Source organism: Prionailurus bengalensis, chromosome B1, assembly GCF_016509475.1.
Source record: "Prionailurus bengalensis isolate Pbe53 chromosome B1, Fcat_Pben_1.1_paternal_pri, whole genome shotgun sequence".
Taxonomy (NCBI): Eukaryota; Metazoa; Chordata; class Mammalia; order Carnivora; family Felidae; genus Prionailurus; species Prionailurus bengalensis.
Window position 1 is genome coordinate 37,757,478 of NC_057344.1, and position 27,071 is coordinate 37,784,548.

General features: G+C 40.0%; 1 protein-coding gene across 3 annotated transcripts; it reads left to right on the forward strand.

The window, feature by feature from the left end:
* The first annotated feature begins 1,308 nt into the window (after positions 1–1,308).
* On the forward strand, positions 1,309–22,614 carry SLC18A1 (solute carrier family 18 member A1). Of its 3 annotated transcripts, XM_043562455.1 has the most exons (15): positions 1,309–1,432; positions 2,066–2,429; positions 3,026–3,084; positions 5,697–5,780; positions 6,911–7,003; positions 8,570–8,659; positions 8,908–8,951; positions 11,229–11,289; positions 11,373–11,468; positions 18,056–18,134; positions 19,036–19,087; positions 20,573–20,636; positions 20,892–21,011; positions 21,231–21,364; positions 22,261–22,614. In XM_043562455.1, the coding sequence occupies exons 1-15, from the start codon at positions 1,309–1,311 to the stop codon at positions 22,372–22,374; spliced, it is 1,578 nt and encodes a 525-aa protein (XP_043418390.1). In that variant the 3' UTR covers positions 22,375–22,614. The 3 variants fall into 3 exon arrangements, with proteins under 3 accessions (XP_043418390.1, XP_043418404.1, XP_043418396.1); XM_043562469.1 differs by lacking the exon at positions 21,231–21,364; XM_043562461.1 differs by lacking the exon at positions 11,373–11,468.
* Positions 22,615–27,071: the final 4,457 nt, after the last annotated feature.

A 27,071-nucleotide genomic window follows, 5' to 3' on the forward strand; every position in this document is an offset into this window, starting at 1 on the left:
TGCAGCCATTCTGGAAAACAGTATGGAAGTTCCTCAAAATTTAAAAACAGAACTACCCTATGATCCAGCAATTGCAGTACTAGGTATTTATCCAAAGGATATAAAAATACAGATTCAAAGGAGGCACATGCACCCTGATGTTTATAGCAGCATTATCAACAGTAGCCAAACTATGGAAAGAGCCCAAATGTCCATAAACTGATAAATGGATAAAGAAGATGTGATACACACACGCTCACACACACACACACACACACACACACTCACACACACTGGATTATTACACAGAATTCAAAAAGAATGAAATCTTGGGGCACCTGGGTGGCTCAGTTTGACATTTGGTTAAGCGTTTGACTTTGGCTCAGGTCATGATCTCACAGTTTGTGAGTTTGAGCCCTGCATCAGGCTCTGCCCTGGTGTTGCACTGGTAGTGCAGAGACTGCTGGGGATTCTCCCTCTCCATCTCTCTCTGTCTCTCCTCTGCTTGTGGTCTCTCTCTCAAAATAAATAAATAAACCTAAAAAATTTTTTAAAAAGAATTAAATCTTGCCATTTGCAACAGCATGGATGGGGCTAGAAAGTATTATGCTAAGTGAAATAAGTCAGTCAGAGAAAGACAAATACCGTGATTTCACTCATCCGTGGAATTTAAGAAACAAAAAGATGAACATATGGGAAAGGGGAAAAAGGGAGGGGGAATTAACCATAACAGATTCTTTCTCATAGAGAACAAACTGAGAGTTGATGGAAGGAGGTGGGTGGAGGATGAGCTAGAAGGATGATGGGTATTAAGAAGGGCACTTGTTATGATGAGCACTGGGTGTTGTATGTAAGTGATGAACCACTGGATTGTACTCCTGAAACCAACATTGTACTGTATTTAGTGCAACTAAGTAGAATTTAAATAAAATAATATTTATATTTTTAATATATTATATATTTAAATATGTATATATGTATATATATAAAGAATTCAAATAAAAATTTAAATAAAAATTTGAAAAAAAGAAAAAAATATGCTAGGTAGAATTCCAGATATAAAAAGCTGGTAAGCAGTGCTTTCTTATAAGGCATTCCAGGAACCCAGTAGAATTGTTGAGATGTATAAGTGAACAGAGACACAGGCATGGAAATGGTTCAAATACCATTCTAGTATCTGCAACTATTTGCACTTTTTTATTTTAATAGTGAGTTCCACTTGTCTGGGCAGGATTTCTCCCCTCTTCTGTAAAGGCTGCAGAAGACCTATAGCTGTAAGAGGACCTTTCATAAGAAACTGGAGAAGACACCTTCAGCCCAGCTCTCACCATGCTCAGGATAGTTTGGGATGCTCCTCAGCAGTTGCTAAAGGAGAGGAGAGAGTCCCGGAAGCTGGTACTGGTGGTGGTGTTTGTTGCTCTGCTCCTGGACAACATGCTACTTACTGTAGTGGGTATGTTTGGATGTCTCTGCCCTGGGGGTTAATCTGCTCTGGGCTCCAGCAGGGAGCACACACCCTGCTAAAATTTAGCAGTGAGTGGACTTGAAAAACACAAAAGGTAAATGAGGTTCAGAAGTGTTCTGTGACTTCCCTACTAATAGATGCTAAGTTGGGGTTCAAGCTCTGTCCAACTGATCCCAGAGCTAGACCTTCTTGCACTATACCTCCCTGACCCTACCATCTCCATTCTTTGCCATCTCTGTATGAAAGCTGAAACAGTAAGACAAAGCTTGCCTTGTTCAACCTCAGCTGTGAAAGTGAGCATCTGGTGAGTTGAAAATTTCCCCACTCTCTGTATGTATGTTTGAGAAAAATTGTGAAAACTCCATAAATAATGATTTTGTGATTAAAAATAAATGTTAGTGAGTAGGTGACTGGCCCATACAGAACCCAGGAGTAATGTGACCAATTTTATGTTAGTTGGAATTTACTTAATCTAAAAGGATAATTTGGATGGCACAGTCTTTTAGTAGGCTTCAAATCATGTCACATGGAGCATGATATAGAGCCTATAGTAATGTCTTTGAACCAATTAGCATTAAAAAGTATCCTTAGCCCTCATGACTTGTCCTTCTTGACTTTCAGTGCCCATTGTACCCAACTTCCTATATGCCACAGAGTTCAAAGAAATCAACACTCCTCTGCACCTTGGCACCACCACAGTTTCCCAGCATGTCCTTACTCCTCGTGCCTTTTCCACAATCTTCTCCTTCTTTGGAAATGACACCATGGCTATTAAAGAAAGTGCACCCAGTGGCACAGCATGGACAGATCGCACTTCTGGTACCATCCCTCCTCTAGTCACTGAAGCCATCCCAGCACAACAAAACAACTGCTTGCAAGGCACAGAGTTTCTGGAGGAAGAGAACATACGGGTTGGGGTTCTGTTTGCTTCAAAGGCTCTGATTCAACTTCTGGTCAACCCATTCGTGGGACCTTTCATCAACAGGTATCTCAATAAGTTCAGTGCTCTACATGGTACTCACTGGCTCAGAAGTAAGAGGATGGGCTGTGGTATCATAAAGGTAGTTAGAGGAAGAAAAGAACTCACTTGTCTATCTCTGGGGAGTCAGCTGTTTACCCAAAGGATAACATGGTATTGATGAAATCCCATGGAGCTCAAATTTTCTTAATGATGTAATGACTATTGAGTACCAAGAAAAGAACCAGTGGTCAGAAGTATACTGTTGATGTTATTTCAGTGCTCTGGAACATATCTCAAAGGCAGGACTACTGCAATCTAGAACACTGGTTTGTTAGAAGTGTTTGGGATTGCCCTGATTTTTCAAAGGGATATATACTCTGACTAGGGCATCCTTCCTGGAAAAAAAGATTTTGGCCCTGGTCTCTGGGTAAATTTGCATATTTGTTTATTTGCTTATACACATTCATATGTCATATTCATCTCTAAGCTTGCATTCAGAGACATGTTTTCCATGCACTCAATAACTGCATTTCTATTCCTAATTATAAGAAAAAAATATATAGTCCAAGTATATGGATGCCTATTGGGACTGTATCTTTTTCTTTTTAATTCTCTTTTAGGATTGGATATCACATCCCCATGTTTGTTGGCTTTGTTATCCTGTTTCTCTCCACAGTTAGTAAGTAATTTGCTTCATCTTTTATTTCATTCATTGATTACCTTTGATTTTATCACATGCACTACAAAAAAGAGAGTAGGGTCAAGCTAGCTAGGTAGTATCTAAATAGCCTGACACTGATTTAAATATTTTGCTGCTTTTGATATGGGGACTAGAGCAGTAGTGGCAAATCATTCTACTTGGAATTTGTATATTCTGCTATAGAAGAAAAGACGCTTTGCTTCCATCAGCTGGGGAAAATTGTAAATACTTTTTAAATAGGTGGGCTATAGTGTGTGTGTGTGTGTGTGTGTGTGTGTGTGTGTGTGTGTGTATCAGTAGTCCCTTGAATGAGTTTAGTACAAACCTCCCATATTTGGGGAAATGTTGTAGTATTTTGATACACAAAGGTAAAGGGGCACCAGCAAAGAATCTAAATTGGACAATAGCAACTGGATAATACCAAAGAGTCTACTGCCTTCAAGTAAAGACATTAAAGGTTATAGCTTAGAGAAATAATTTTGTTTAAAAAAAAAACAAGAAAAAGAAAAACAGTCTATCCAGTATAATATAAATGTTCTAATAAAATAGAGATGGAATAAAAACAGTAAGTGAACAAAATATGTCTGGAAATTGACCATGAGAATTAAAATAAGAAGGAATGAAGGGGGGTGGGAGGTTAATACAGGAGAAGGTAGCTTGCCTCTGCTTACTCTGCTTCCAGTAACATTATTTCCTTCTCTCTCCTGTTTTTCTTGTCACCTTTTTGTTACTTTTCTGCTTTTTCTATTGCCCCTCTTCAAGTTTTCTTCCCTTACAGCATAGGGCTTAACTCTTATCAACCAGTGCTTAACGGGAATTTGTTGCATTCAGGGTTGGAAAGCTGCAAAGAGCAGAAGCTTGATGTGTGAAGTTCTGAGAACTGCAGCTTACTTGTGAAAATTCTAGCTAAATAAAAGAAAATGAAGAAATTCAAGTTAGAAATGTTTATTGAACTTGTAGAATCTCAGTCCATGCCACATAATAGATTAAAAATGAATAGGATTCTGTTTTATCAAATGAGACCATAATTCTCACCAAAAAAATTTGTAGAGCACACATATTATGTCTTGATGGCAAAAGCCATTGAGGGGAGTTAAAGAATGAAATGACATGGTTCCAGTCCAGAGGTTTATGATGTGTGTCTGGGGAGATAAAACAAGCACCCTGCAAAATAAGATAATGCTATAGTATCCCAAACTCTTTAGTATAAGGTCCTTGCTTGATTCTCTGCAATTAAATAATAATTATTGTTTCCATGTTATAACCAGTGTTGCTATACTGAATTGGCCTAATTCTAGCAAATGTTTGGTCTTTACAGAATTTTATGTGGCATCTCTTTAGGGTTTTTTAAATACTGAAAAGAGGTTGCTGATGCCCATTACTACCCTTAAGGGCCTCCAGCTTAGACCTATGCTTAATGTAATTAGGAGTGAAATGGCAGACCATGTTTGGGGGCAAAGTGAGAAAGAAATTGTTTTGGTTTTCCTACATAGGGTTACCAACCATTCTATTTTGCCTGAGATTCAGGGGCCTTCCAGAATGCAAAGTCTTTGGCAAACTGTAACAAGTTGGTAACTCCATTCTCAAAGAAAATAGGAATAGCCAACCTTGAACAGACTGAAAATCAGAAAGCTTAGGAGAAGGCATTAGAAAGCCAGCAAAGAGAAACCAAGTCCATGCAAGTTTGAGAGACTGTGATCACGTCAGGAAGTAATGGGAGAAAATTATAAGACAGCAAACAACCAAACACATCTGTAATGAAAGGGTAAATGGATTCAAATTCTGCTGATTCAAATACTTTGGGAGAGAGTCTTCTTTCTTTCAGGGAAATTGTCCTGAAATGGAGGTGAGACATGTCTAGATTTACCAAGCTTACCACCAACACCCTGTAATTTAGTTTTTGATAATGTATTCCTATTTGGTACTCAGTTTTTTGTATGCTAGTCTTGAGTAGGCTGAACCTCTTAAAGGGCATGAACTGGATGTTTTCTTTATTTCACATCTGCTACAGAGTCTGTATATGATAGATGTGTGTTTGGTATTACTTAACACATACTCACTGGTTTGATTTGGTTAAAAGATCTTCCAGGTAAAATAAGAGGAAATACCTGATTGGATCACAAGATATTATTTTCTACCCAATGCCAATGGTCCTTCAATTACACATAGCTTTTGTCCCTCACTTTAGATGACCCAATGGAGCCCAACAATGGCAAAGGTCAAATGTGGGTGTTGAATATAAAGGATTGAGAAGTAGGATCTAAAGGCATTAAAGTTTTTGGACAGCCATGATTCCAATGGACAGGATATTGAGCTTTGGACAGGAAATGTGGAAATCCAGCCTTCCATCCACTGTGTGGTGGATTGGTTTATGTCTCTGTGGTTTCTCAGTTTTCATGTCAATGAAAATTAAATCCTAAATAAGGTATAGGAGATTAGAAAGACAACTCCAAAAACAGAGAGCAGTGATCATGCTTTATTAAAACATATATTTAGTGGCTTATATCTATAATATCATGGGCATATTTTCTGGTGGCCAGGGATAAAGACAATTTGCTAACTGGAGCATTCTTGCTGTTCTCTTTACTCAGTGTTTGCTTTTTCTGGTACCTATACCCTACTTTTTGTGGCTCGAACCCTTCAAGGCATTGGATCCTCATTTTCTTCTGTTGCAGGTAATACTGACATCTTATGCACACACACACACACACACACACACACACAACACACACACCTATACATCTCTTACCATCTTCAGACTCTATAAGATTTATATGAATAGATAAGAAAGTATCCTAGTAGGAAGAAATTATGATTCAAAAACAAGACAATTGGGTCACCTGGGTGGCTCAATTAGTTAAGTGTCCAACTCTTGATTCTGGCTCAGGTCATGATCTCACAGTTGTAGTATCAAGCCCTGCATCAGGTTCCATGCTGACAACGTGGAGCCTTCTTGGGATTCTCTATTCCCAACCCCCCCCCACCTCCCCCTCCTCTCAAAAATAAAATAAATAAACATTAAAAGAATAAAAAAAAACAATATAATTGTAGTTATTGGCAGTGTTATAAATACCTAAGCCTGACATAACTTCCTCTGATAATATTTGGATATAGCCATCTCTGGTCCAAGTAAGCTCAGTAAGACCATGCAGTAGGCCAGGTTTGTATTTAATGCTACTCTATGGTCTTTTCTCTGTCCCCCTCTTAACATTTTATAGAAAGAATAATGTGACTACTACCAGTAACCCTATCACACTTTGCAAAGTATCATCAAATACAACATTTAATGTAATCCTATGAAGTAGATATTTTATGCCATTTTTCACGTGAATAACTGACCTGAAAGCCCAACCCATGCTGTCTTCCAGATACTCTGTTTATGTCTTCCTTGAGCACCTCCATTGAATAGAATAGTGTTCTGTGTTTATAGATTTTTTTCCTTTTTTGACCTACTTCATATACATTCCTTCAGGAAAATAAGGTAGGGAATGATAAAATGCAATGAAATGCAGAATCAATGGACAGTGGTATTCTATATTACCCTTCCCAGAGACTTTTACACTTCCAACAATATTGTGAGCAGAAGGAGACAGCAATGTGAGAGTTTGGGGGACCAGTGAGGACAGTATTTATAAAGTACTATGCATTAAGTTTTATAAAAACCCTCAAACTGGAACTCTAGGTAAGATGATCCCTGAAGATATAATAGGGATAGAAGACTAAGAACTAATAGACCAAGAATTCAGTGAAAGAGGCAGACAGAGGGCTCCTGTATGCTAACTCCATTATGTAACTCTTCTTTCAGGTCTTGGGATGCTGGCAAGTGTCTACACTGATGACTATGAGAGAGGGCATGCCATGGGAATTGCCTTGGGGGGCCTGGCTTTGGGAGTGCTAAGTAAGCATAACCTGGACCCAAATCTAGGTTCAGAGGGTAGGGTAGTGCATACTCTTTGAAGATGGCTCCAGGAGGCAGGTGTTTCTAAGTTCAAGGAAGACAGTATTTTTTTCCCTTTTCTGTCCAATTACATGTGGAGTCCTTCTGAAATGTTTCCCAAAAAAGGCAAAGTCTCTTTCCCCTTAAGAAGCTTAATAGCCCATGAAGGCCTGGGAATGGTCCAGAAACCTAGTCTATTCAAGTTGAGCAAATATACACATGTTAGCAGCCACTGTCTCACCTCCATTTCCACACATGGCTAGTGCTCTCAAAATGAAAGGAGCTCCTTGACAGATTTTGTGCTAAATATATTGCAGACATAATCTCTCTTAGTCATCACACCACTATAAAGGAGGAATTATTGTCTTCATTATACAGATGAGAACTAAAAAGTTTAAGCAACCATCCAAGATTACACATACAGAAAATGCCAGTGCCAGGATATAGACTCACATTTTCTGGCCTAAAAACCCAAGCTGTAACATACTTCCTTTGAGGTTCATCTCTCATATGATTCATTTGACTAGTCCAACAAGTCAAATATTTTACGGAGCACTTATTTCATGCCAAGCACAATGTTAGGACAGAGGGGATATGGGTAAGAAGCCTCACACATTGTTTCTCCCCTCCTTGCAATCTAATTGAGGGAAAAACACCAAAGGTCTGTTCCCTGGTCCATACCCCACCTCCCACCACAACCATGGGAGAAGAGGGAACAAAAACCCTGTTCTTTGTTAATATCCATTTTCCCACCCAAGCTAAAATTTTGGTTCATCTTGGTCTCCTTTATCACTTCTCACTCTCAAATGGATAAGCCCAGTATATTCTGTATAACCACTTCCTCAAGGTTGGTTCCTCATCACATCTCAATTGGAACCAGCCTACTGCCTGATCTCGTTCACCTTCCTTTCTTCCCCCAAGTTGCCACCAGAAAAAATGTCCTATGCCCAGAGCTGGTGGCATTTCTTCCCTGCTAAAAAACATGTTTCTCCATAGCTCACAAGGCCAAATACATGCTTTATCTGGATATATGGGGCACTTGACTATTTGGCATCAACATTCCCCACCTCTACTCTTTCTCTCCCAAATACTCACATTCTAGTGACTGAACACTGAACTTACTTCATTCTATTTCTTCTCCAACTACAGTCTCTTTTATGACACCTCAATGTTCTTCACTTATGCTTCTTCCCCACCTGTATTATCCACTTGACAAAGCCCTTGTGGCCACCTGAACTCACTGCACTGTGTTTACACAGCACTTTGTAGATTGAAACTTTCCTGTTGAACTTTACTTTTCACCATGTTCTAATTATTTGGGTCATCCCACCCCACCCCAATCACATGCATTTTCTCTATTTGGAAGTAAGCCCCTGGGAACCAGGTCTTCTTCATCTCTGAATCCCCAGAACCTCATGTGGAGCTCAGTGCCTAGGAGAGCTTTGGTAAATCTCATTGGATATATGTGGACAAATCACACCAACTAGGAATTGACCCTTACCTCTGAAATATGTTTTTCCTTTCCAGTGGGAGCTCCTTTTGGAAGTGTGATGTATGTGTTTGTTGGGAGGTCTTCACCCTTCCTTATATTGGCATTTCTGGCACTACTAAATGGAGGTAAGTCACCATAAGAGATCATCAGACAGATGATAGCTTAAATCAGGTTGGCAATGTACTCTGCTATGGTGTCAGTCTTGACATACTTGAAAAATCAAGGACTGCCCCATTCTTGGAAAGAAGGAAGAAATTCAGAGAGTTAGATCTCTACATGATAGGGTGATGATAGCAGTATGGCTGTTACTGGAGTTTCCAAATAATCAGTGGACAAACTAAACTATCTCTTTCTCTGCCTCTTTCTTTCTTAGCACTCCAGCTGTGTATCCTACAGCCTTCCAAAGTCTCTCCTGAGGTAAGAGGGCACCAAGCTCCATTGCCAAGGGATATATAGAGTGGTTAAGTGCTGAGACCCAGTCTTCCCTAGATCATCCCTGTCAAACCATAAGAAGAAAGGTGAAGAAGAGTGGAGTGATGGAAAGTGAGAACTATATCTGGATTCCAAGATAGTTCCATATTTAGGGTAATGTTGGGGATGGTGAGGGAGTCTGGTTTGATGTTGGACAAAGATGGAGGAAGGACCTTATGAAAAATGAAAGAAACATTACAGAATTTATATATATGAACTCAGAACAAGAGGCAATGACATTGGGACCTGTGAATTCATGGTTATAACACCTCAGAGCTAGAGAAGACTTTAGATGCTGTTCAATCTCTCCACCAAGAGCATCTTTGCACACTATCATCCTATCATGATTAAATATCAGAGTTGGTATTTGTCTGACCCCAAGCCAAAGACGGCTCTGAGAAATTCATATCAAACCACATAGAATAAAAGACAAGTAAATACAAAAAATGTGGGAAAGTTTGATCTAAAAACCTTGATTTTATAGCCACATCAGACAGAAGTGTGGGTAATATGGGAACACACTACTTGCAATTGGGATATGAAGTGGGGGCAGTCTTGCGGGACCAAGTTGTTAATCTGTGGGGTCTGTGCTAACTCCAAGTACTTAGTGTCAGAATTGAATTACATTCTAGGACAACCAATTGGTGCCCACAAAGAACTGAAGAGTTGCTTGGTGAAAGTTCCCACATTCAGTGTCAAAAGTGTTGTGAGAGGAGAAATTATTTTCCTTTAATATCTTTTTCAATAATTTTGACTTAGATGGTAATGTTACAGATATGCAAAAAATTCAATTATTATTTTTCTGGCTGTATGAAACGCCATTGTGCATGTACCATATTTTATTCAATCTCATAGATTTGAACATGTAGGTAGTTTCTAGTACTTTGCAATTATAAATAGTGCTACAATTAATAACTTTATGTATATGCATTTTAATTACATTGGAAGTAATCTATAGAATAAATTTCTAGAGGTGGAATTTTTGGGCCAAAGGGCTTATTGGACTTCTTTATGTGTATTTTATGATTTAGGTTTGTCTCTTTAATTTGAATCATATATTTAGTTTTAATATCTCTGAATATTTCAATCCACCCCTGTGTGTATGCACAGATGATTATCATACCAAAACTATTCATTCTATTACAAGATAAGATGTAGTTAGCACCATGGATTAAGGCACAGAATTCAGGAAGTTTGAAAGTGGGAGAAGCTCCAGCTACTGAGTCATGGAATACTGTGGAAAAGAAGGAGCTATTTAAGATTGACTATGAAGAAGGGTAGAATTTGGATGATTTGGACCTGTAGAGAGAAGGAAGATAGTTTAGGAAAAAATAACCATGAAGTTAGTTAGGCAAAAATAACCCACTGAATGAATGGGAAGAAGATGGAATGACTGAGTTTAGCTGGAATAAAAATTTGCTGGGGTAGACAGAAGTTAGAACTGAATATTTAAAACTCTATTTTATTTTTATTTTTATTTTTTAAAGTTTATTTTGGTATATAGAGAGAGCATGAGCAGAGGAGGGGCAGAGAGAGAGAGGGGGAGAGAGAATCCCAAGCAGGCTCTGCACATCAGTGTGGAGTCTAACGCAGGGCTCAAACTCAAGAACCACAAAACCATGACCTGAGCTAAAGCCAAGAGTTGGACGCTTAACAGGCTGAGCCACCCAGGTGTCCATAGACTCACATTTTAATCTAGATATTCAAACACTTTCTGCTACACTTGTCTAGTATGGCTCAAAATGGTTAGAATAAAGCATTCAGAATGCTTTAGAAGCTTTCTAAGTTATCACCTCTGTGTTCACCTTTGGGATTCAGTACTTTGCCTGTGGTTCTCCCAGGGCAAACATTAATGCAAGTGAGATCTAGTGGTAAGGCCCAAGACCAGAAGTCCAGACATCCATTGTCCAAAGCTGGTCTTGCTGACAATCCACTCTCATATGGTTGATGATCATTTGAAGGCAGGAATCATGTATGGAATATGTTGTCCTACTCTTTATGACTACTACATTGTCTGTCTTACACACAGGAGGGAAACTGCCAGGTGACTCTGTGACATTGGGCAAGTCACTTTATCTCCTTTAACTTGTGTGTCTGCTCTCTTCAGTAAAGGAGCAGACATAGATGGTCTCTAAGGTTCTGTCTGCATATTCTCAGATTCTATGAAAATAGGAGATATGTACACTGTACAAATGGATGTTTTTTTGTTGTGCATGTTCTCAGAGTGCCAAGGGGACTCCACTCCTTACACTTCTCAAAGACCCTTATATCCTGGTGGCTGCAGGTAAGCTGACAATGCCTCCCTTTGGGATAGGAAGAGTCCGGGCTTCAGGGTAGCCATGGGGGCTCACAGAAATGTCTCTCCAGGCTCCCTCTGCTTTGCTAACATGGGAGTGGCCATGCTGGAGCCCACACTGCCCATCTGGATGATGCAGACCATGTGTTCCCCTGAGTGGCAGTTAGGTAAGTGACCTTATTCCCCAACTTGGGCTTGGCCAGAGGTGTGTGCCATGGCCATTTCTCAGGTAATTGAGAAGCATTATCAGGTCCAGGTCTTCAGGGTCACAATGTGCTTCCTTTGTCACCACTTTTCTTTTTTTTTTTTATTTGTATTTTCTCTTTCCATACTTATAAATTGAGCCTGAGTGGCCAGGCAGTACCTCCAAGAAGCATCCTGAGATGGGCGGGGTGGGAGGGATTGAGAGGGGCTATGGAGTCAACATGCCCAGCTAAGTCATAGAATGATCAATAATTTTTAGTCAAAAGACCTCGGTTTTCATTTCAGCTCCATTGATTGGCTATGCAAACTTATGCAAACCACATCAATTTTCTGAGAATAATTTTTTTCATCTCTGAAGAGGGCATCAGAATATTGTCTAGTTCAAAGGGTAATATGAGGAATACATGTTATAATTTGTAGAAATGCTTTGCACCTGTGGAATATTAATATACACCACCATTAACATCCACACTTTTCTCTCTTCAACTCTCCTTCCTCTAGATTACCCTTTTGCTATCTTTTTACCTCTAACAAGGTGTTTATGGAGTATGTTGTTCTGTGAAAGGCCTCTAGCCTCCTCTGATTCATGGTGAGAGGTACTCATGACTCATCTGAGCTTAGATGAGCTTAGGTTCAGGAAGCCTAAGAAAAGGGAACATAGAAGGCTACATGTCATTCAGTCACTGGAGAGGAGAAGCTTATGGGACCAGAGGGGAAGTTGATATGAATCTGATAAAATTCAGTATACGATAAAAAGCACTAAATCTAATTTTTTAGGGGACAATTCTAAGCAAGGCTCCAAGCTGCACTCCTAGCCTCAAATTGAATTTTTCTGGGCTGCGACTACCTCTGACCATGACAATTAATTGAATTGGTGCTTGTAATAGAAAAGTATCCTCTGCTCCAAGGCTCTGCTGGCTCAGGCTCTTGGTGCAGGTAGGCAAATACAGCTCAGAACAACTCCTCTTCAGCCTTTCTTCACCCTATAGGAGAGAAAAGCGAACCAGCCTTCAATAACTGCTGAATTGTTGACTTTGGGTTTAACTGTAATTGTCATGACAGTTTCTTTTAGGGACCACTATTTCCTCTAGGTACAGAAAAGCATAGAGAGGCTAGTGACACCAAAAGAAATTCACTGGGCTGATTCCACACAGTCCCTTATGGAGGTGAGGCTGCAGCAGAAAGCCCTCTGGAGAGTAAGTCAAAACACCAATAAGGCTTTGTCTCCCACCATCCTTTACAACTTTCCTCAATGCTATCTGCATCTGTAAGTCTAGCTTCAAAAAGTCTCACATCATCTGGAAAGCTTATTAAAATTCTGAGTGTTGGGCCCCACCCAGAAATTCGACAGAATCAAGTTTGCATTTTCATAAGTTTCCTGGTGATGTTGATGTGGTATCAGTGACCACACTGAAAAATATTGCACTAAATGGAGACAACCTCTCATGGTTGTTAGGAGTTGGAGACAGCAGTTTTGAGGGTGCTTTGTAGTCTGTGACCGGACACTTTTTAAGTGACCCAGCACTCTAAGTGGAGGAAACAGCGCAGGCTTTGGAGATAGGCCCACTTGGGTTTGAATCCTGATTACTTACTGGTTGTGACCTTGGATAAGTTATTTAACCTCTTCATACCACTTCACACCACTTTTTTTTTTCCATTTGTAAAAAGGGAGATGTTTTCAGGGTTGTTTTCAGGATTAAATAGATCTATGTATTCTAAAGGGATTAGCATAGTACATAGAATACAGGATAGTTATACTCAGCAAATAAAAATTATTATTTTCATCATTATTTTTCTAGAAATTATTTAGACAGTCACAGATATGTGTAATTTCCTGCTCCTTTGAAGATATGCTGTGAAAAATATATGTTTGTCTGTAGACATATAGTTTGTAACACCTATTTTGCACAAAATACTATTGAAATGCAACCTATACCCAGATCCTAAAGAACAAGCCACGTTAGTTGAGGAAAATCTCATTTAGAAAATTCCATGTCATTCAAAGCAATATTAAGGAGATGTATTTAAGTGGCTAGTGGGATTCTTAGAGATGCTCATTTCCAGATCTCAGGTAAAAAATGGAGTAGGTATACTTTTAAATTTTTAAAAGCAATTAAAAATAAACAACTGGGTAAAGTTTTGCTGCCCTGTACAAATAGACAAATACACTAAGATATGCTTCACTTTCACCCCATTGAAGAGAATATTAAAGTCAAACAAGCCGTTGACCAGTAACTGGTGAATTGTTGTATTTTGGGTTTAATTGTAATCATCATGACAGTTTCCATCAGGCAACACTGCTTCATATAGCTACAGAAAGGCATAGAGAGCCTAGTGAGACTTGAAGAAACTCACACTGCATTCTCTACAGTCCCTTATGCCAGAGCCATCTGTGCTCTCACACCACTGGTATGGGTAGTGGAGACACAGGAAGTCGGAAGGAGAAGGCCTGGGTTCAAGTCCTGATCCTGCTACTCACTGGTTATGATGTTAACAGTTAAGGCTGGTGCTCTGAGGGCACTTATTGTGTCCCAGACACTGTGAAAAATGGTTGGCATACATTATCTCAAAGCTCACAACCAGCCCATCTGGTGGGAATTATTATTAACACCATATCTCATATGTGCAGTATGGAGGGCATTTTTGGGGATGAGCACTGGATGTCATATATAAGAGATGAATCACTGGGTTCTGCTCCTGAAGCCAAGACTACATTGTATGTTAACTAACTTGAATTTAAAAAAAGAAATTTCTTAATCTTACCCATTTCCTATTTTCCCCTCCAAAAATTCCCTGGCTTTGTAGAACCTCCTGTCATTGACATGTGTCCCAGTGCCTTCATCTTCTTCTCCAAACACTTCCTTCATCTTCTCTTGCCCTGAAACCCTAATGTTTCCTGAGAACACTCTTTCCCAGCCCTCTTGATGGAAGTCCACATTCCTCTAGACTTTGCTTACTTTTGCTGCTGCTGGATCATTTCTTCTTAATTCTCCTTCAAAGACCCAAACTCCCTTGAAGATCATGTCATCATATTATACCCTCCTCTACCTCTCTTCATTGCAATCACCTATTGACCCCTTACTTACCCATTCTCATTCATTAACGTTGTCAATACCTGGTTAAAATTCTTTTATCCTTTACACCTATAGCCACTTTTGGTGGCTTCAATATCCAGGTGGAGAACTTTACCAACATCTTGGCCTATTCCTTAATCTACTTTCTTACAATAATCTTTTGCAATTTTTTTCTCCTCTCCACCTCAACCAATAAAACCTTTAATTGTATGACCTTTGAAATTTAAATTCCAAGCTTTCAGGTTATCAACTTACATATTCCCTGCTCAGGTATTCTAATATCTCCATATCAACAAATTTTGGCTACTCTAAGCTCACCAATCCATTGGCCTCAATTCTTTTCCTATTTCCATCATTTCTCATATCCTCACTAATTCATTTACTCAGCTTGGATTCCATCATGATGTTACTCCTTTGAAAGCATTGCTAATTCCTTTGCCTTTCTCTCCCTATAGGGTTGTCAGCTGGCACAGCATTAATTCTGGTTAAGCCAATCTGTTTTCCCACTCCTTGTCTGCACATGAGTAGTGGATTGGGGCTGTAGGAAAACACACAACTAGGCTCTCAGTTTAACCTTATATTTATGGCTACAAATCTAAAGTAGGTTTTCATAGGAGCACCTGGGTTGTTCAGTTGGTTAAGTGTCTGACTCTTGATGTCAGCTCAGGGTCATGAGTTCAAGCCCCGCATTGGGCTCACTGCTGGTTGTGGAGTCTACTTTACAAAAATTGAAGTAGGTTTTCATATTACCCAACAACATTTTTCTAAGTCCCCAGTTTTGTTCTCCTTCCAACTTTCTGAAATGATAATTTTACCCTTATCCACTCAAACTTCCTCTGTACCCTGATTCCTTTACCTTCATCCTTCTCCTCTCTTATTCATTGAGAAAATAGAAGCAATGAGATAGGAACTCACATATTCCCTGCACTTGTACCCACATTCGTTGCCTTCTGTTTATGGTTGAAGCATCCCAACTCCTTCAGAGGCCAAGCTACTTCTACTGCTGCTATTTCTACAACCACAACAACTAATACTACTACTACTACCACCACCACTATCACCACCATCACCACCCTCACCCCCACCTGCCCCCAGCACCACTATTACTACTTTTTCTTCTTCTTCCTCCTCCCCCCATCTCCATCTCTTTCTTCTCCTCCTCCCTCGCTCAACTCCCTCTTCCACCTCCTTTTTTTCTTTTATCTTCTTCCTTCTCCTCCTCCTCCTTCTTCTCCTTCTCTTCCTCTTCTTTCTTCTTCTACTTCTTTTTCTGCATTCCATCCCTTCTCAACCACTTCTTTCGCTATTTCTTATTACCTTTGTTAGCTCCTCTTCTTTTGCTAACTTTTAAAGTTAAGAGTCCCTGAAGGTTCAGACCTTGGATTTCTATTCTTCTCTATCTGATATTTCAGAGGTGATCCCAGCCCTCCCTATGGCTTTAAGAACCATGTATAAACCAATGAGTCAAACATTTATATCTGTGCTTAGGATCTGTCCTTGGAAGTCTAGACTTGTATGTTCACAGCCTGACATCTCCAGTTGGATATTTAATACACATTTCAAACCTTTCATGTTTTTTTCCCCCAAGCTCTTCCTCTACCAAATTAAGTAAGACAAAATTAAGTAGTACACCAAATTAAGTAAGACAAAAAAGAGTGATCCTTGATTTCTTTCTTTCCCTCACTCCCACTATGCCCATGCCCAATCCGACAGAAAATTCCACTGACTCTACCACCATAACACCTCTGATTTTATTCACTTCTTTCTATTGTGACCTCTAAGCTGAAGCATTGTCACTTTACTCTTGGGTTCTACAAATAATCTTCTGACTTCCATGCTTGTCCTGTGATCCCATTCTTCTAACCACAACCAGAGGACTTTTTTTTAATGTTTATTTATTTTTGAGACAGAGAGAGACACAGCATGAACGGGGGAGGGACAGAGAGAGAGGGAGACACAGAATCGGAAGCAGGCTCCAGGCTCTGAGCCATCAGCCCAGAGCCCGACGCGGGGCTCGAACCCGCGGACTGAGAGATCGTGACCTGAGCTGAAGTCGGACGTTCAACCAACTGAGCCACCCAGGCGCCCCCCAGAGGATTTTTAAAAATGTAAATTAAAATATGTCGTTTCCCTCCAAAGTTTCCCATTGCACTTGGAATAAATCCCAAATTCTAGGCCTATATTTTCTTTCTTTCTTTCTTTCTTTTTTACTTAAATTCAAGTTAGTTAACATACAGTGTAGCCTTGGCTTCAGGAGTAGAACCCAGTAATTCATCTCTTACATATGACACCCAGTGCTCATCCTGAAAAGTGCCCTCCTTAATGCCCATTACCCACTTAACCCATTCCCCCATAGACCTACATTTTTTTTTATCACTCTTCACTTTGCTCATTGTGTTTCAGCCACACGGACTTCCTTTTTTTTTCCTATAACAGACAAATAATTTCTTCTTTAAGGTATTTCCATTAGATGTGTTTTTTTCCCCCTGCTTTGAATGCTCTGCTTTGATTCGCAAATCTCAGTTTAAATGTCATATCCTCAAAAAAGCATTCAACTCCCAAACTGAAGTTAGCCTTGTTCCTGGTCACTTCCATGTCACCACATTAAATTTTCTTCACAGAACTTATCATTTTACAAAATTATCTTTTTTCATTCATTTGTTTGTGTGTTTATTATTTTCTGGCTCCCCTCTCTTGGAATGTAAACTCTCCAAAAGCTAAGATTTTGTCTATCTTATTTACCCCCTCTAATCCTAGAACACTTGAGACATAGTAAAAGCTCATTAAAAGTAAACTGAATGAATGAATGAGACTCAGAGAGGGTAAGTTGCCCAAAGTCACAGAGCTAAAAAGTAGCGAAACTAGTTTGAACCCAAAACTGTGTGGCTCCAAAGCCCATGATCTAAACCACCTGGCTCTACAGTGAAAGAAAGCAATGTAGCTGGTGCTTCAGTTTACAAAATACTTTTACATACATTATACAATTTACTTCTCAGTGTAAATTGGTATGATAGAGTCATAGCTTTGTTTTTGCCAGATGTATATACCAAAGCTCAGAAAGATTTAGTAACATACCCAAGATCATTACCAGAGCAATAGAAAGAAAGGTGAATAGCAAGGCAGGAATTTCACGTCCCAAGATATATTTATTTCTCTCTCTAATGCTGATGATCTTGTGATGATAATCAAAAGGATTTTATACATGAGAATGGCTCATTAGAGCCATTCTTCAAGAAGTTTAAGTGGGGAGCCTGGAACACATTGTATTAAAGCTAAACAAAGCCCTACTCCTGAGGAAAATGGAGGTGAGAGCCTTACGTCAACTTCTCTGGGTTTGCACAAGGATCTCCAAACCACAAAACAAAGTGGCTTGGGGTCCTTGAAGGTAATAGGGGGACTTAACTGTATTGTAGGAAATAAATTATATAATAGTTAACTGGGAATGTCCTAAGATGAGGACCTTTGTCTTTCCACAGGTCTAGCTTTTTTGCCTGCCAGTGTGTCCTACCTCATTGGCACCAACCTCTTTGGTGTGTTGGCAAACAAGATGGGTCGGTATGTAACCTGGGAATCTGTGGAGAATAAAAAGAATGTAGGATGAGAGAGCCTTTTGAGGTTGTCCCTGAGCTTAGGATAATGAACAGCTTCTCTGATATTTAAAGTTTAGAACAAGTACACATAGATAAAAGCTGCCCACAGGGAGGATGAGGGTGGGTAGTTGGTGAGGACAATATAGAGAAAGGATGGCCCTGAGCTGGTTGTGAGGGACAACCTTTATTTCCAGTTGTTTGTTGTCTAGTTGAAGTACTAAAATAACCCCACAGAGAACAGTCATGAGAAAGCTCAGTACTTTGGGGGCAGTGGTTATCAGATTGTGTTCCATAGATCCCTAGAGAGTTCTAGAGGGACATCAGAGGCCATCAAGTGGAAAATGTTGAGGGCTAAAAATATGAGTATGGATTCTGTTCAACTACAGTGAGAACAGCTTTAATTTTATCTTTGGAGCTCAGCATAAAGATTTAAAAAATAAGTTCTTAAAACCCCTGCTATAGGAAGTCAGAAAAGGAAAGAAGTATGGTATTTTCTGTGGCTTTTGAGATGAACCTTGAAGACCAGAAAAAAATATGAATAGGGGAGATATAGTGTGAACTGGGAGTAGCATGCATTAAGTTTGAGGGTTACTACCAAGGGGCAAGTACATTCTGAGTAAGTTGATTCCTCTTCTAGAGGAAGAAATAATATGTTCCGTTGCACCTCCTCTGCTTCTACTATGGAAAGAGATATGGAGCCTGGAATAGATGAAGGCAATGAAAAAACAGGGAAAGATCTCTCACCTGATTATTAACAAGTCATATAGAGATGTCTTCATCTTCTCACATCCTAAGGGATTCCTGGAATTAGGGGTGGTAGGAATATTTCCCTTTAGCACTATTTGCTGATGGCTTTTTTCTTCCAGGTGGCTCTGCTCCATGATTGGGATGATGGTTATAGGTACCAGCTTGCTTTGTGTAAGTATAAGTCTAGGAGAGAGAGAGAGAGACATTTAAAGACCATTTTCTTTAAAATGAACAGAGGGTTAACTTGGCAATGATTGTTGGCAGGACTGTTTCCGCATAGGTAGGAATTGAGAACTGGGAGAGATGCCATCAGGCATCCCATTAAAGGAGGAGGGAAGGAGGGAGGAAGTGTAATTGGGGCAGCTGTAGCCAGAGGTCTGAGGTCCTATGTATGGGCACATGAAACTATCCAAGTTGGTATCTATTTCTGGGGCCAACAGAGTGATGAATTTTATGACTTAATTTATTCATCCCACCATGACAGGACCCTAGGGGAACCATCATCTGAGTTGCAGGCTCTGGTGCCAGAATATTTGGTATAAAAAGAAAGAAAGAAGAGCTTTCCTATTTTCAAGAGACCCCTTCAAGCTCTCTAAACCTTCATTTTCTCCTCTCCATAATGGGAATCATCAGCACAATTGTCTCCTAGGCTTGAGGGAGATGAGACTAGAGCTGTAAAGCACTGAATACAGTGTTCAAGAAAGGCTGGAGGTCCTGATCAGGAACATGAGCTCCACATTCATTCTCAGATTTTCCACTTACTGCTCGTGTGACTTTGAGCTAGATATGTCACCTCTTTTTGCTCAGTATCCCCATCTGTGTAGAGAGGATTCTGTTAGCATTTCATAGGGCTGTCCATATAAATAGCAACAGTGTCTGACACATAGTGAGCCCACAGTAAATCTTAAGACAACTGCTGGTAAAATATAAATACCCCTTGGGAATAATCCTTAAAATTGTGTTTAGCCACTAATATCTAAGTGGTATTTTAAACCTCTGAGGGGTTAATGTTTTGGGGCAGGTGTAGGTAACAGATGCTCAAGGAGAGAGGGAGGTAAGGAATCAGCAAAAGAGGAAAGGAAGGCTCTCAGTGGAGCACTGGTAAGGCAAAATAATGAGTTTCACAAGCTTGCTGATATATCACCCCAAACATGCCACCTGCCCCTCTAGATTATGGGTAATTCGTTGTTGGTGTATTTTGTCTTGCTCCAGTGGCTACCAAGTTAGAATTTAACTAAAACCTTTGAATGTTCCTAATAGAAAAGGGAGGAAACACTATTCAATGAATAGTGAGGACAGAAATGTATGTCTGGGGCAGGGGGGTGGGCGGTGGTTAAAGTAGGGGGAGGGCTCATTCAACAGAAGCTCAAGCACTGTTATAGTATAATGGAGTCAAATTTGAGGTTTAGACTTAATCTTGCCACTTATTAGATCTTAACTTTGGATAGGATGTTTAATCCAAATGGCACCAATCTAGCTTTCATATCTTTAAATTGGAGGTAAAGATTCTTCTTCATAAGGAGATGTGAGAATCCAGATAGATAATACATGTGGTACACAGCACATGGCTAATAAATGCATTTCATATGAAAACCCTTTGTTTCTGTGGTGATTCAGCTGGACTCCTGATGAACTCTTCTCCCTTCCCTGTTGCAGGTTCCTCTGGCTTATAATATTTTTGGTCTCATTGGCCCCAATGCAGGACTTGGCTTTTCCATAGGTAAGAGTACTTTTAAAGGAGATAAGAACCTCCTGAATTTTGGCTTTGGGTCAGATAAGAGGAGGTATATGAAAAGGCAGAAGGAGCAGGAGGGCAGCTGGCAAAGATGTGGACTTCTAACTCCTACCAGGAATAGGTGTCAGTGCTGAGTGGGAGGATAGCAGGAAAAAGACTAAAGGAGAATAAGGAAAGATGCCACAAAAAGGGAAGGGACTGTGAGTAGAGCTGACAGTGTCCTGTTTCCTCTGGCTACAGGTATGGTGGATTCCTCTGTGATGCCCATCATGGGACACCTGGTGGACCTGCGTCATACCTCGGTGTATGGGAGTGTCTATGCCATAGCTGATGTAGCTTTTTGCATGGGTTTTGCTATAGGTATGTTGGCAGGGGAGAAGGGAGCACCCAGGACCTGGTTCCCATTTTCTCTTGTTTACTGTTTACCAACTGGAAATAGAGTCAGAAGGCTGATTCTCCTAAGGTTCTGGAGATATTTGACTTCAGGACATCCTCTGGGTCACCTATTGCCCCTTGCATGGTGTCTTCTATGTGATCAAGGCTCAATAAATACTGGTAAATTTGGTTTATTCCTCACAGGCCCATCCACTGGGGGAGCCATTGTGCATGCCATTGGCTTCCCCTGGCTTATGGTCATCATTGGGGTCATCAACATCATGTATGCTCCTCTCTGTTACTACCTGAGAAGCCCCCCAGCCAAGGCGGAAAAGCTGGTAAGGGGCTCTGACTGCTGCTAAAAAAATAATAATCTGGGGTGTTTTTTTTTTTTTCCATATCTCTCTCACATTGTTTTTATCCTATGCCATTTCCTCCCTCTTTGAATGTTTTTCTGCTTTGCCATGTTTTCTGATCTAATTTTCACCTTTATCTTTCCTTTGTTTTCTTCCTTATTTTCCCTTTTCTATATAACCACTTTGCTTCTTACATCAGGTGGTTAAAAAGGGTCCTAAGTAAAGAAGAACAATGAGAAGCTTAGGTGCGGGGGCCATCAAAAGCATCCTGTACTTTAGTTACTAGCAAAATATGAGTTACCAAATTATTTCCGCAAAGAAGGCAAAATTCCACCAAGCTAATTCATTCATTAATTCATTAATTCATGTCTGCCATTATATATATACATATATATATATATATATATATATATTTTTTTTTTTTGTCTGCCATTATCTTTACCAGGTCATCATTTAAAGTAAAAAACCCGGGGAAGAGAACCACAACATATGATTTTAGTTAATAAGATACTTTCCTTTTATTGCAGCGTGAGCACCCTAAGGGTGCTTAGTGATGGATATGGGGGCTGCTCAAAGGGATGGAAGAAGACAGAGGGGTCTGATAGGGGATTGTTCCAGTTTCATCTGACTCCCTGCTATAGCTTGTATTTCCACTGTTAAGATTCAATTAAAAGCATTCCAGATATTTCTCTTGACTAGAGTTGCTACACCTAGGTGCCTTGGGAGGCCTGTGCCTGTAAACGAAGCAGAAAAAGAATCCTACCCCATTTCTTGAGCCTTTCCCGAACAATACTAGACTTGAGTAAGCTAGTGAGGGAAGGGAACTGGGAGACTGGTAAAATATATGCAGTAATTTCTCTTCCTGACTCTTGCTTCAGGCAATTCTGAGCCAGGACTGCCCCATGGAGACCCGGATATGTGCAACTCAGAAGCCCACAAGGGAATTTCCTCTGGGGGAAGACAGTGAGGACGAGCCTGGCAGTAAGCAGTAGCAGCAGAAAGTGGTCTCTGAGCCTTGTCACATGTTCGATCCATGAGCCTTGGACTTCAGTGACCAAAGAGTGACCACCTCTTTCCCTAATCATGAGATCTCTATGGGCTGCTCAACAGGCTTTACTTCCCTCTCCCCTGAGTATACCTCCCCCTACCCCCGACTTCCATGAGTGCCATTCCCCGGTTCTCTCCTTATCAACGTAACCCATAGCTCTTCCTCTAATGCTTTGCTACCTCAGCTGGCCCATCTTTTATGGGAGGACATAGCTATGCTTTCTCCTAAGCTGTTGTAAGCCTGATTAAACTTGAGCTGTGGTGGATTCTGCAAGGAGTGACTCATTCCATTGAAACAGCTTTGAGCACAGTGTGCCCCTGAAACCAATGGGGTAAATGACAAACTGCATTTCATCTATTATCTGATATTCTTTGGCACATCCCCAACAGACCATAAAACTTTGTCCTCTGTTCCTCCATTTGGTCTTTCCTGAGTTTTCTCAGCTGAGTTGAGAAAGTTTCCTCAACATTGTACTGATGCCAAATTGCCAATGTGGGAAATTGTTTGCCTGGTTCTTAGAAGCTGAGTAGTTTTTCTGTGGCTAAACCTAGAGCTGCTAAAGTGACTTTGTCCTTGTGAATGGATGGCCGGGTTTCTACCTTTCCTAAACTTCTTTCACTTTTAGAAATAAAAGCAGGAGGGCAGAAAAAAGAAAACATTTTTTTATCCAAGATTTTATCAGAGGAAGTGAAAAGAAACTTCCCTGAAATCCCTTCAAACAGTGGATTTCCTAATACAAATATTATAATGAGGAATTGTTCTCACATGTTAATGAATAAGTTATTAGCTAATTCAGACATAGTAAACTAGATGCTCTTTTATAGCAAAAGAGAATGTGTGGGCAAATACATAGGTCCTATAAATATTTTGACATTTTGCTACCTTTTTCAAACATTTATCAAATGTGGGGTTTCAAAGAGATGAGAGTCATGGCACCCACTTGTAAATAGCTTCCCATGTATTTTAGCAAATAGGATATACACAGTATGAAAATGATCATTAATGCAAGTTAGTATACATTCTGTGTTAAATGTGTTAAAGTACAAAGAGGCAGAAATGCTCATAGTCTGGGTGGGAATAATGTTAGTGATAGAGGCAGAGGTAGAAATGGAAAGACCCACAGGTGCAGGCTGTGAGGTACTTGGATATCAGATTGAAATGTTAATGGTGTCTGGCTTTGATTATTACATTTCTTTGCAGGAGTTTGTTGGGCTCAGTACAAACTCCAAATTACTGGAACAAGTTCAAGCTGAACCTCTGTGAATCCTTATTACTTGGACAATGGATAGCTGATTTATGGATATGTTTTTAGAGGGTTAGTATTAACTAGACTTACCAGATGTGCTTATATTGTCTTTTAGTCAAGATGATATTGTCTCAGAATTTGAAGAGCCCAAAGGTAAAATTAGAAAATCCTTTGTCAGAATATGTAAGCTGTAACTAAAAATGTACACTGAGTGAATGGCCACTGGATCCCTGTACAAAAGTGGGAGTGAGGTAAGGTAGGGCGCAGAAGACTCAGGGGTACTGATAATGATACACTCTTACATGTGGAGGAAAATTTATAATAAAGACTGGGCTTATTACAAAAATTGTACCACATTTATAAAGTAGGAAGAATTTTTAAATTTAAATTTTAGTTAACATACAGTGCAATATTGGTTTCAGGAGTAGAATTCAGTGATTCATCCTTACATACCACACCCAGTGTTCATCACAAGTGCCCTCCTTAATACCCATCACCCATCTAGCCATCTTCCACCTACCTCCCTCTGTCAACTTTCAGTTTGTTCTCTATCATAAAGAGTGTCACTTAGGGGCGCCTGGGTGGCGCAGTCGGTTAAGCGTCCGACTTCAGCCAGGTCACGATCTCGCGGTCCGTGAGTTCGAGCCCCACGTCAGGCTCTGGGCTGATGGCTCGGAGCCTGGAGCCTGTTTCCGACTCTGTGTCTCCCTCTCTCTCTGCCCCTCCCCCGTTCATGCTCTGTCTCTCTCTGTCCCAAAAATAAATAAAAATGTTGAAAAAAAGAAGAGTCTCACTTAAATTTAAACAATAATAAATTAATTAATAATAAAAGAGTCTCTTGTGGTTTGTTTCCCTCTCTTCTCAAAAATAGGAAGAATTTTTTAAAGAACTCATCTCAGGGATGCCTGGGTGGCTCAGTTGGCTGAGCGTCCAACTTTGGCTCAGGTCATGATCTCATAGTTTGTGAGTTCAAGCCCCATGTCAGGCTCTGTGCTGATAGCTCAGAGCCTGGAGCCTGCTTCATATCCTGTGTTTGTGTGTCTCTCTCTTCCCCTCCTCTGCTCACGTTCTCTCTCTCTCTCTCTTTCTCAAAAATAAATAAACATTAAAAAATAAAATAATAAAGGGGAACTCATCCTTGGCTTGTCGGTTAGCATTGTTTAAGCAATATAAAACATATATTTAAGGGGAAAACAATGGATATAATTTATTGTAATTATAATTTATTATAGAAAAGTCAACAACACATACTACAAAGTAAGTCAGGGAGCATTTTTTATTTTAGATCACAAATAGATCATAAACACAGTCTATGTTTGGAAGAGTAAAAAAAGGAGAATCCTATAAAAATAGAAAATGGGATTGGTCTTTACTCATGGCTTTATATATGATATGAAGAAAAGAATGTATTATAAATTTTCCACATTCATAAGTGATACTAAGTTCTTCTAAAAATGAAAATATCAATCCAGCAAAATGAGCCACAATATATATTTTTTAAATAGCATACAATGTCAGATGACCTCCCCTGTGGAAAAGATGATGTGCATTTTCTCATTTGGAAAGAGAGGAGTTGAAGAGACCATAAACATGTTTATAATATGATGGGCTCTGAATTATCAATTATGGTGCAGCAGAAAAGACAGTGGGACTAGTGAGACATTGTGTTCAACAGGCCAGTGAAACAATAGGCACTCTAAGAGGGACTGTTGGAAACAAACCAAAAGACATTTGTTTCCAAAATACAAAACCTGGGTGGAAGCCACAGCACCACAAATTAAGGCAGTGACTGTGGAGTCAGAGAAAATGCAGAGGGGACTCTGATGAATGTGTGGCAGGAAGAGCGGCGTGGAGAAAGACAGAAAGATTTTTTTTAAAATAGCTTCATGCCCAGTGTGGAGCCCGATGAGGGGCTTGAACCCATGACTCTGAGACCGAGACCTGAGCTAAGATAAAGAGTTGGATACTTAACTGACTGAGACACTCATGTACCCCAAGACAGGAAAATTCTTACAGGGAGGGACCCAAATCTGAGGGGATATGATTAAGGTAGCTAAAATATTTAAGAAAGTCCCAGTCTTAGTGATCATAGAGTCTAAGAACACTTCCACAAAGAACCACTCTAAAAGCAATAGAAAACTGATAGTTAATATTAGGGAATATTATCTTTTACTGTGTTGTCTTACTTGCAGAATTTATTATTCCAAGATATAGCCCAAACTGACTTGACCCTATTCCTGGAGAAAGCTTTGTAACGCTTGTGTGAGTCTGTCCTCTGAAGCTGACACAAAGAAAGGGGAATGCAGTCCTTCCACCTAATATCCCTGAATATCTCTGGATGGGATGTGGCAGATTACCTCTGTTGCCTTTAATACCCGTTAGTTCTCTCCAAGTATGCTGAGCTTTATAGGCAGTGCACCAGAGCCACTGTTACACAACTCAGCCTGCAGAGTTCATCCCTGCAGCCTTGTCTGTAGGAGAAAAACATTTTCTGAAACAAAGGAGGATTGGAACAAAGTAGCTTTGGAACACAGCACTCTCCATACTTGTATTGAAGGTCTTAAGAGAGGAATGGTTGTAGGTCATAAGGTGATAGAAGGAAAATTAAGTCAGGAGTAGACAGGCCTAATCCTAATGTCTTCATCTAGCTCCCCCACATTTTAGTTGTGTGGCATGGAGTGGATCATTTCATATCTCTGGGCTTTTGCGTCACCATCTGCAGAACTTTATATGTTTTCTTTCTCCATTGGATTATGTGGGGGCACTTCCACTGAGGGCCAGAGGCAGGGCCTTTGTGAGCCTGAGTCAAAGCTGAGAGGTCACTCCAATGTTACACATCACCTCAGAAATACAAATGTCCCTTGAGGTTTGAATTTCTGCTTTCAGGAAATTACTGTAAATAAAATGTAATTCCTCTTCCTCTTTCTTCTCCTCCCCCTTCTTGTCTTTGTTCTTCTTCCTTTATAAAGTGAAGAGCACAGTGGTAGCAGAGGCAAGAGGAGTGATCAAGGACTATTTGCATTTATCCTCCAAAGTGAGTTATCATAAAGTATCCTGAAATTACAAGAGACAAGAGTGAAGTTGAATAGAATCTTGCTTCTTTTGGTTACTCAGACTCTTGGCCTAGTTCAATAACTGACAACTGTTCTTAAAGGAAGGGTTGCAAAGTCCTGTGTGTGTTCTGGGTCAGCAGACAAGGGTGGAGGACACAACAGATAGCTTGGGAAATCTTCAGAAGAAAACAAGAAAGGTAAGGTGTAGTGCATGACAATGTGGAGATGGCCTGGTGCTCAACCTACATCTACCATGGAATCATGTCATGGAATGTCAAGGCCCTGGGGAGAGGAAACAAAGCAGTGGTAGAACTCCACTACATAAAGGAAATGTTATAATAG

Bases quoted from the DNA above. Each gene is read 5' to 3' on its own strand.
- SLC18A1 (XM_043562455.1), top strand. From the start codon at position 1,309: ATGCTCAGGATAGTTTGGGATGCTCCTCAGCAGTTGCTAAAGGAGAGG. The intron at 1,433-2,065 runs GTATGTTTGGAT...CTTGACTTTCAG, and splicing joins CATGCTACTTACTGTAGTGG to TGCCCATTGTACCCAACTTC. The intron at 8,952-11,228 runs GTAAGAGGGCAC...GCATGTTCTCAG, and splicing joins CTTCCAAAGTCTCTCCTGAG to AGTGCCAAGGGGACTCCACT.